At 16.1% G+C, this 12,184-nt stretch overlaps 2 protein-coding genes across 2 annotated transcripts, besides 1 other annotated feature; both read left to right on the top strand.

Annotated features, from left to right (window-relative positions):
- Window positions 1-1,011: 1,011 nt before the first annotated feature.
- On the top strand, window positions 1,012-4,044 carry PRELSG_0112600 (conserved Plasmodium protein, unknown function; the record flags this gene model as incomplete). Its single annotated transcript, XM_028679267.1, has 1 exon — window positions 1,012-4,044. One exon carries the CDS (start codon window positions 1,012-1,014, stop codon window positions 4,042-4,044), a length of 3,033 nt encoding a protein of 1,010 aa, XP_028531486.1.
- A 419-nt stretch (window positions 4,045-4,463) lies between these two features.
- On the top strand, window positions 4,464-5,555 carry PRELSG_0112700 (acetyltransferase, putative; the record flags this gene model as incomplete). The annotated part of the gene is made up of 6 exons (XM_028679278.1): window positions 4,464-4,802; window positions 4,890-4,983; window positions 5,099-5,134; window positions 5,217-5,275; window positions 5,358-5,397; window positions 5,461-5,555. 6 exons carry the CDS (start codon window positions 4,464-4,466, stop codon window positions 5,553-5,555), a joined length of 663 nt encoding a protein of 220 aa, XP_028531487.1.
- Window positions 5,556-10,336: 4,781 nt separating this feature from the next.
- Window positions 10,337-11,248: a sequence feature.
- The last annotated feature ends 936 nt before the right edge of the window (window positions 11,249-12,184 follow it).

Raw genomic sequence — 12,184 nt, forward strand, 5'->3', positions numbered from 1 at the left:
TATTAAATCTTTCAAAAATATTTACTGTTCATAATAAAAAATTTAACATTTTAGTTTTCGTACAAATATATTTAGTCGTTAATTTATGTTTTCCTATAGATATATTAATCTATCTGTAAGAAAAGTAATTAATCTTTATTAAAATACTCTTCAATTTATAATCCCGTAAAATAAGAAATTAAAGGACATTAAAAAATGAATTGTAAATAAAATAACGTTTATGTACAAAAATATTATCTGTAATTTTGTCTTATAATGATTTGTTAATCCCTTAAAAAAAACTATTAAAAATAAGAAAAGTCATAACTATTAGAAAAAAATAAAATATATTTTATTAAAAAAATAAAAAGAAAAAGGAGTGAATATGAACTAAATATATATATTTCACATGTAATACTCTATATTTTTCCCTAATAATATGAAATAAATTTATAAAAATATATTTTCCAAATCATGAAATCTTATATATGAACTTAATAGTTAAAAAAATAATAAAATTTTGGATAGAAATAATAATAATTTTACATAATATTTTTTATTTTTTAAATTGTGGAAATTTTTTTTACTATATACATTAATATATTTAAAAAAAATAATAAAAAATGTAAAAATTCTTCTTGTCATATTTATTTTTCTTTAACATTAATCATGATAATTTTTGAGAAAATTTTGTTAAAAATGAAATGTGATTTAATTTTATTAAAGTAATTTGAATTCATATATTTCAAGAGATAAAAACAGTTTCTAAGAATTCAAACTTCCTTATTCAATAAATTTAAAACTATTTATATTACATTAAGTTGAATTTATTTTGTATTAAAAATTTGTTTTATCCATTTTTTTGGTATAGTAATATAGTAACTTATGTCAATTATTTTTAAATTTTATATCTTACAAATAAAATATATACTTTCTTTTTGTTTCAATGTAATTATAAATATATTAATTTAATACTATCAGCTATTTTATATTTTTTTTTTATATTAAAAAAATGAATATAAAAATATAAACATGAATGAAGAAAATATTAAGGATCCATTAGATATTCCTGGTTATTACTTTGATAAAAAAAAAAATAGATACTTTTTTATTGATAATGAGTTAAAAAAACAATTAAAAAAAGAACAGTTTAATAAATTAATTAATAATCAAAAGAAAAAAAATCGTGAAAATAACTTAGAACCAAAAAAAAATGTAAAAAAAAAATTCCATAGAATTCATGGATTAAAAGAAATGAAAAAAAAAAAAAAAAATGCTAACAGTAATAAATCAAATATTAAAAATAACGATAATACAAATTGTGTATTGTTAAATAAAAATAATATTACTTCAAATAATAAAGAAAAAAACTTACAACTGATTACTAATGAAATAAAGTTTTTAAAAAGAAATATATCTGAAAACCGAAACATATACAATATAATTAAGCGCATAAGGAATTATAATTTTAAAGAAGATTCAATTTTAAGCCTACCACCAATTTTTATTAATTGTAACTACTGTGAATACATTAAAGTAGAAGATTTATGTAACTTATCCTCAAATAATAGTTTACTATGCCAAAGAGAAAACAAAAGTTTAGACAGCATAAAATCTCCTCGTTTTTTGAATATTAAAAGAAGCGATAGCATTGATGTTTCATTGAATGATTTTAAGTGCTTTAATTTAAGTAAAAAATTAATAGATGAGAATAAAAGAAAAAGTAAATTAGAATTAGATGGTATTAATAATGAATCATTTGACAACAAAAAGTATCACAAACAGAGTATGTCTAGTAATAAAATTAATGAAAATGTTAAAAATTATAATATAACAAACAATAGAAACTATTCCCAAAGGCATACACAAGACTTTAAAAGTAATATTCCTTTTAGTTATGATGATATAGAAGAAAGTTTATTAATTCCTAAGCTTTATGGTCGAACATATCAAAAAATAAATTCGTATAATATAGAGAATATAAAATCAAAAATAGTAGCTAATAGATATAAGGCTAATTTTTATTATTTTTACTATAATTATAACTATAATGAAAACCTTGAAGAAAATAATTTAACTGAAGTAAATAATAATAATACTATACATGGACAAAACTTTGCTACTTTTAATAATATTTCAAATAATACTATTTATCAAGAAACCGATATGCAATTTTTATCAGATAACTTATCAGTTGGTCATTTAGATGTAACAACAAATGAGGCACGTGTTTCAAAAACATATAAACCTTCCGAATCATTTTTTCATTTATTTAGTAATCCCCAATATGATGATTTTATTTTTAGCACAACTAAAGAAAACAATTTTTCATTTAGTTTGGGAGCTATTGACATGAATAAATTTGTCCAAACTAATAAAAAATCTCCTTTTAGTGATATAATTCATGAAAATGTTTATTACAGCACTGACACCAAATATTTATGTAGCTATTCTAAGGAACAAAGTGAAATTCTTTGTATTTCTCCTCAAATATTATCTCATTTTAATATATTTAATGGGGAATATGTTGCTTATTCTTCATATGGAAATACGAAAGATGAAAAAAGTTTATTATGTTTGTTAAGTATAAAATCATTTTTTCAATGCAATCCCAAAATAGCAATTTATAGTTTTATAAGTGAAATAAATTACTTTAAATTATTTCCATCAATGGACAATACTTATAGTACTTATAATGATAATTATTTTAGTAATAATAGTACGTATGATGAATATTCATATCACCATAATAATAAAATTGATAAAATTTTTATATGTGGATCGTTTCCTTGTTTTAGTTTTAGTACAATAAAAGATGACGTTACTTACTGTATATGGGATAGTAAGAAATTAAAAGTTAATGATTTATTATCAATGAATGAAGATATAACGTTTTATATTGAAAATATTTTAAATGGAAAACACTCCCCTTCGTATTCAATATTTGAAAATAATTCTCAGAAAAAATTAAGATTATATTCTAGAAAAAGTAAAGAAAAAATAAAAAAAGAAAGTAAAAAAACATTTATAGATGAGTTTTATGAAAATGACACAAAAAAAAAAAGAGAATATAAAATAAAAAATTCTAGTAAATACTTAAATAATGATGGTTATTCAAACATAAATAAATTTGAAACTCCAAAAAAAAGTCATGATAAACCTACACGAAAGTTAGATTATACAAATAACAATTTAAATAAAAATAATCCAAGAAATTCTAGCTCATTAAATTCAAATGAAAAAACTAGAAATAAGTACAACCTACCCTATAATTATTATTCACCAAATTCTCAAAGATACAATTATAATGACAATAAAAAGAAGGGAATATGTTGTGAAAATGTAAAAAAAGCAAATAATAACATTTTTTTATGTTGTAATACAGAATACTTATATTTATGTGATTTACGGTGCAATTTTTTAAATACAATATCCAAACTTAAAATAAATGAAGGACATGTAAATAAAATTTATTCACTAAGCAACAACTTTCAATACATTTTATCAAAAACTAATAATCATATAGGTTTATATGATATGCGGTACGTAAATCACAGAGATAATGATGAAACAAAAAATAATCTACTAGTTACTTATGAAAGATTTATAGATAACAATAATCTTAAAAAATATCTCAATGATTTTTATGTTATAGACAATGAGCAGTATATTGTTTCTCTTGATACCTACACTAATTCTGTTTATATATATGACATTATGAACACTACAAACCGAATTATAAATTTAGATGGAAATGCTGATTATTCAAAAAATATTCAATTACATAGTTACGCAAATTTATCTAAGATTCCTTATATATACTCATGTAGCTCATATGATGATGAATATTATAATTATTATAAAAAAAAAATTGATGAAACTAAAGCAACTAATAGCAAATATGTAACTCATTTTAATCCAATAAAATCCTATCCAAAAAAGGATTTATTTATAGGATTAAATGTCCAATCAATTTTACCTCTTTTTTATATTAAACAAAAATATAATAAACATAATTTCATTTCTATAAATGAAGGGGGGTTTATTTGTACTATAAATATATAAAAATTATCTTTCGCTATACAATTAATTTTTTTTTCTTTTTTTAAAAAAGAACATTTAAAAAAAATCAATTGATGCATTATTAAAAAAGTATTTTTTTTTTATAATTCTTTTTATTTTTTAATTTAATATATATATACATAAATGCAATATGTCACATTTTTTAATTAAAAACTTTTTTATTTTAAAATTTTTTTTATCTTTTACTTTTAAGTTTTTTTAAATATATAAAATTTCATAAAATCAAAATAATACACTAACTTTTTCGTTACAATTTATGTTTATTTTTTTATGTTAGATGTTTTTTTCATATTAAAAATTTAAAAAAAAACTTAAAATAATTGCTTTATTAAAAAGAAATACATATGAAAAAACTTTATTTTTTTATGTAATTTTTTTGCCCTTTAAAGAAAAATTTAAAAATGAACGGAGAGTTTATACCTATAGATAAATCAGTAAATGAAAAAATTGAAAATTGTGGGAGTTCTTTTTTTTTAAATAGAACTGACATTATATTAGAAAATAATGACAAATCAAAGGAAAATACACATGAACAAATTTATGATAATGCTATAAAAAAAAATGCTATTTATCAAACAATGATTATTAATAAAAAAAAAATTGAAATTTATCAATTTAAAACATTTCCAAAAAATTATTTAAATAGTGTGTATGAATTATTAAGTGAAGAATTATCTGAGCCATATAACATTTTCTTACTTAAAACTATCTTAAAGAATTACAGTGAAATTGCTTTAATGGTATTGCAACCTCGTTCTTAAGAATGTTTAGTACTTTACGTTTTCATAAAAATTATAATTCTTTATTTTCTGTTTTCTTATTTCTAGTCATTATTCGATGAAAAGTGTGTTGGTACCGTGATAAGTAAAATCTCTACAAAATGTAAAAATGATGATGAACCAGTTACTTTTGGATATATATGTAAAACATATATGTAATTTTATATTTCAAAACATTTTTTTTTTCAAACTATATAAAATATGAATGTTTAAATTATTTTATTTTTTCCATTTCTCATTTTAAATTAAATTTATAGGTATGATAGCTGTCCACAAATCTATCAAAGGATGTGGTCTAGGTTAAAATTTTTATTCTTTAATATGTAATATTAATTTTTTCATAAAACTGAAAATGTAAAAAATTGGCATTTTTAGGTTCATATTTATTAAATGAAAGCATTAAATTAATGCAAAATTTGTATGGAGTAAATGAAGTAATTTTATTATTATTAAGAAACATTTTCTATATAATTTTAAATGAAGAAAAATAATTATTTTACTATATTTTTTATTTAGGTTCACCTCGAAGCTGAAGCTACAAATAACCCTACATTACGTAATAATTTTTTTCTTATATATATCACTATTTTATTTACGTCTATAAACATTACTTTTATAGGTTTTTATGAAAAAAATGGATTCATTAGAATAAAAAGGAAACCCTATTATTATTTGAGTGGTGTAGATGCTTTCAAATTAAAAAAAAAACTATAAAAAGAACTGTGCTTTTCATCCTACAATTTTTTTTATTCCTTTAAAAGAGGAAACAATACCTTTAAAATTAATTTTTATTTGGTCTATAACGCACAACTGTATAATGAAAAAAAATAATCTAACAGCACAAGCATTTAGTACATTAACATTTCCTTTTTTTCTAACAAAAATTAAAAAAACTTAATTTTTTACAGTGAATATCTATATATATAATATAAAAAATACTTCATAAAATTATATTATTAAATTTATTCTTATAATAGAAAAAAATTTTCATATAAATAGAATGAAATGTTTTTTTTTCTAACTATAAATGAAAATAAATGAGATATCGATAATTTATTTTGTCTTTAAAAAAAAAATATATATATAAATGTCAAAATAAATGTCAAATTTAGTTTAAATATTTGCATTTTTTATTCACAGTAATTCTTTTGAATATTATTAATTATATAGGTTATTTCATAAGGAATATAAACAGAAGAAAGATATATTTTAAAAAAGTTACAGAATATATTTTTCATTGCAAAAATCCTTTTTTCGAAAAAATTTGTCATAGGTTTTATTTTATATATTGTAATAAGTTCACCTTCAAATGAGATGAAGAATATGTATTTTCTAAGGTTTTTTTTTAATTCTATATAATAAAAATAGACTGAAATTTTCTTTTAGGTTCTATATTACTTTTCCTATTCATATTAAATGAAACTTTAAGACTATAATTTTCCGTTAGTATTGTTAATAAAATTCTAAATATGTCTTTAAATAAATTAAGAAACGAAGAGCTAATATTTTTTTTATTGATATTTTCCTTTTTTCATTTTTCTAAAAAAAAATGTTACTATAAATTCTTATGAAACTAAGGTATCCTTGTAACTTTGATTTACATTAGGATGTCTGAGGAACTTCATCTGCTCTAATAAAAAACATTTAATTTTAAAGAAACCTTTTCTTTCTTTAAATATATCATTTAAAGATTGTTCTGTTTTGCGTAAATGTATTGTTATAAAAATATATTTTTCTAATTATTTAATCCATAAAAAATAAAAATAGATACAGAAAAATTTTAGATTTTAGATATCAAGTGGAAGAATGTAAATCGTACGCAAGTATTTAGAAAAATTTGTTTTATTATAGATATATTTAAATAAAGAAAAATAGTTAAATTAACAATAGAAAAAATTTCAGAAATTTGTTTATTTTTATTCTTATGGTAGTGACAATTCAAAGTATTTTATACAAATAGCATACATGATTTGTGATGTTAAATGTGATATTTTTATAAATACTAAACCAAAAAAATAAAAACAATAATTACAAGTAAAAATTTATTTTAAAATATTATACTGAAATAATTTTTTCTATACTAAAAAGACGTATGTTTCTATATTGTTTGTATTACTTTTTTTTGGACTATTTGTCCTAAAAATTGGATTTACTATCAGTTAACGTGTATATATTGTTTTTTAGTTTATGATGTCCTTTAAAAAATTATTACCTTGAATCATATAAGACTGTATTTTTTAAATTTGTAATCATTATATATTATTAAATGTATATTTAAAAGAAAAAAAAGTGAGGGACAGATCATGTATCTTTTCAAAGTTCAAATTAACTTCAATATTCATTATATAATTTTAAAAAAGGTATATCATTACGGGATATTTTTGGTAATAGTTTAGTTGTATATAAAATAAATAAGGAAGAATGAATCTCATGAAATTTAACTTTGACGAAATTCAAATGATTTCAAAAAAAAAATTATTATCAAAGTCTGATAATGCTTATGTATAATTTAATAATTTTGCTTAATAAAAATGTATATATTAAAACTATGTATAAATTAAAATATAAAGTTTGATTTAGTTTATAGAATTATCTCATAATTTTACTTATAAGAGAAAAAGATATATAGAATACAATTATTTTCATAAGTATATAAATTTTTAATAATTTACACATTCCTTTTCTATTTATGATTCACCTAAAATTATTGAAAATAGTATATTCATTAATGTAAAATATATCCTGCATGCTTTATACTAATATAACTTCTAGAAAACAGAAACATACATTAATCATTATTTTTTTTAGAAATTTAATAATTTGACAATAAATTAGATGAAAATTCTCATTTTGTCATAAGATTATTCTAGAACTGCATAATTAAATGTTTTTGTAATATTTACGGATTCTTTTCTTATTTAGGTACATAAAAAGAAAAATCAAGTATTAGGAAGAATATTAAGTTTCATAGTTGGAAAACACCAAAATATCTAAAAATAATTCTTATTTAAAATAATACATTTTACATTCATTTTGTTAAATAAAATAAAGAAAATTATATCTCAAAGTTAAAATTTGAATGATTTAAAAAAGTATAGCTGAGTATACTATGGAGAAATGAAACTTTATGTAAAGTTTTGTATAAAAATATGAAAAGGTAAAATTAATAAATTTGAATGCTGGGAAATTAAATCAACTGAAGAAAAAAAAATGTTATAAAATTAAAATATTATAAAAATTGCAAATTTATTTCTATAAAGAAGTTTAAGGAAATAAAAGTATATTAGTTTTGTAACCTTATACATTGTTAGTATTTGAAATATTATGTGTCATTCATATTTTATTTTTTCCCTTAAGATATACATAAACATATATCTTACATTTATAGATAAATACAATAATAGTTTTAAGACTAGTAAAATTTAACAGAGAATTTCCCTAAAAAGTTTATATTTTTTAAATAATTAAATATTACATTTCCAAATAAAATGTTATAGTGCTATTACATAAAATTACATTGAAAATGTTCCTAGAAAGAGCATAAAGTTTTAAAATATAATAAAACTTGGGAACGAAATAGAATCACTGATAGATCATTAAGATATAATTTATATATGTAATTCTTTAAAGGGTAAAGTTTATAATAAATTTTAACCATTTGCATAATTTAAGCTAATAAATTCTATAAAAAAACGAAAGACTTAAAATCTTTCGAAAAGAAAAAAAAAAATTTTCAATTTTTATTTCTGCAAAATTATTAATTTCTATTTTTTATACTTTAAATTAAATTTCTTAATAAAAAGAAATAAAAAAGTGTATCATTACATTTTTTCACAATGTTCTTTTATTTCTAATTCTAATGAACTTTCATGTAATAGACACATTCAAAGATTAAATTTTCTACAATAAGTCTAGATAAATTTAATTATAATGATATTTTTAATTAAAAAAAATAATTTCGCATTTTTCGTAAAATAGTTATACGTAAAAAATCCATAAAAGTATATATTCTAATAAAAATAAATATTGTGACTTACAAATAGACAAAAAAATCTAAAAATATTATATATATATTAACTGACATATATATATTTTTTAAAACAATTAATTATCATATTTTTATTTATTAAAAAAAAATTAAAAATTAAAAAAAAAAAAGAAAAAAAATATAAATATATAATTAAAAACAATTAATATAAATTAAAAATATAACATTAAAAAAATTATTTAAAAAAAATTTACATAAATTAAAAATTCCTAAAAATAAAATTATTTACATTAAAAACCTAAAATATAATAAATTAAAAAAAATATAATATAAATATAATATAATAGTTAAAATTAATAATAAATTTATCATATAAATAAAAAATATACATAATAAAGTAATTCCAATATATTTAAATCTATATAATATAAAAAATCATAAAGTATAAAATATATTTAACTATATATATATTTAAATTAAAATTAAAAAAATTCGTGAGTAAATAATGAATTTTAAAAATAATAATATAAAATTAATTAAATTACTAAAATACATAAATAATAATATACAAATATTAAAATAAACAATGATAAAAAATGAACAGGGTCAAGCCTATATATTTTAATTTAAATATTAATATACAAATAAAAATTAATAGTTTATTTAAAAAAAATTAAAAGGAAATTATTTAAAATAAATAAAAATATATAATATTAAAATAATAATAATTTTTTTTTTTTTTGAATAAATTTATTTAAATTAAAAAAAATGTAATAAAATGAACTGAAATTAAATTAATAATTTCATAAAATAAATAATTAAATAATAAATAATAATTATTATAAGTATTTTATTAATAAATAAATTAAATTTAAATAAAATAAAATAATTTTATACAAAATTAAAATTTTATTATTACATTCTTTAAAAAATAAAACCAATTAAAAATAATATTTAATTATATTAATAAATAAATAAGAATTTATAAAAATAAATTAATTACATATAATATCTAATAACGAAGAAAACAGATAATAATACACCTGAAAATTAAATATCTTATAGTAGCTTTAATGTATAGTAAATTATCAATATTATAATTAAATAAATATTAATACGTACACAAAAAAAAAAAAAAATAATTAATAAATTATGTAATTTTATATAAAAGAAATAATAAATTTAAATTTAAGAAAAAAAATATATATAACATATATATGCTAATATAATAAATATAAAAATAGAAACAGTTAATAATTTAATTAAAATTAAACATTTAAATAAAATTAATGAGCCAAATAAATAAATTAAAGAATTAAACAGATAAATTTAATGTAAATTAAAATAAAATTTAATAAATAATTAATTAATAAAGTATAAGTTGAATAAAATTAATAAATAAACGAATTAATTAATTCATAAAATATAAATTCAATAAAATTAAGTAAATAAATAAATTAATTGATAAAATATAAGTTAAATAAAATTAATAAATAAATTAATTAAGAATATATAAATTAAATACAATTAATAAATAAATGAGTTAATTAATAAAACATAAATTAAATAAAACTAACAAATAAATGAACTAATTAATAATATATTAATTAAATAAAATTGATAAATAAATAAATTAATTAATTATTAAATAAAATAAAATTAATAAATAAATGAACTAATTAATAATATATTAATTAAATAAAATTAATAGATAAATAAATTAATTAATTATTAAATAAAATAAAATTAATAAATAAATGAACTAATTAATAATATATTAATTAAATAAAATTAATAAATAAATAAATTAATTAATTAATTAACTATATATTAAATAAAATTAATAAAATAAATTAAATAGTAATAAATAAATTAAATTAATAAATAAATTAATTAATTAATTATTAAATAAAATAAAATTAATAAATAAAATAAATTAAATAAATAAATAAATAAATAAATTAAATTAAATTAATAAATGTATGAATAATTAATAATATATAATTTAAATAAAATTAACAAAAAAAAAACAAATAAATTAATTAATTAAATTAATAAATAAATTAAATTAAATTAATAAATGTATGAATAATTAATAATATATAATTTAAATAAAATTAACAAAAAAAAAATAAATAAATTAATTAATTAAATATAAATTAAATAAAATAAATAAATAAATATATATATATAAGCAAAAGTAATCATAAGTAAATCTAAATAATAATAATAAATAATTAAAATAAATATTAAATTAAAGAAAATAAATTAATACAAAAATAAAATTTAAATAAATATTAAATTAAATAAATTAATATGAATAAAATAAAATTAAATATAAAATAGGTATACAAAAATATAAATAAATAAGATGTGATATAAGAATTAAATTTTAATAAAAAATAATATTAATTTTTATTTTAATATAGTTCTATAATATAAATAATAAATAAACAGTTATATTAAATATCTGTTGAAATAAAAGTTTTTTTAACAAATTAAAAATAAATAACTAAATATATAATGAAATAGATTAATAACAAAAATTAAATTTTATTAAATCAAATCATAAAAAAATGTGCCAGTTAATTTATAATTAAATTATGAAAATTAAAATTAAATAATATATATATAATTAATAATTTCATTCATAAAATTATTAATATTAAAAGAATATACAATTAGATATTTTAATAATTTAAATAATATAAACTAAATTTATATAATGAATTAAGATATTAGTTATTTATCATAGAGGATTAAATTAATTTATGAAATAAACTAATTTGAAATATATTTCCACATGTACAAAAGATAATTTAGCAATTAAAGTTTTGTACTACATTAGTGTAAACATTAAAATATTTTTTTTGTGTTTTTAATTTTGATGAATATTTGTTAATGTATACAATTTCCATATGATATTCTACATATTTTGAATAGTAATATATATTATATTTATGGAAGATATATTTTTTTTCGAAATTAGAGATTACAAACATATTCTTATTTTTTTTATCGTTTATTTTTGTTTAGAAAAAAATATGTTTATTACAAAAGAAATGGTATATTTTCAGAAAAACTTTTAAATCATATTTTTCTTTTATTTTTTGTAAACAAAAGTATAGAATGCTCCTTTTTTCCCATTATATTTTTAATGATATTCATACATTATTATATTAATATTTTTCACTACAATATTGTTAATTTTTAAAAGCGTAACTTTCTTTTTTAAAAAAAAAGTCGTAAAAAGACTTTAAAGCAAAAATAACTTTTTTTAATTTTTCTTTTTAAGAAAAAAAAATGCTTTTGCAAGTTTAAATTTGTATAAAAATGTAACAAATATATTTTTTAT

The sequence above is a fragment of the Plasmodium relictum genome, assembly GCF_900005765.1.
Source record: "Plasmodium relictum strain SGS1 genome assembly, chromosome: 1".
Classification (NCBI taxonomy): domain Eukaryota; phylum Apicomplexa; class Aconoidasida; order Haemosporida; family Plasmodiidae; genus Plasmodium; species Plasmodium relictum.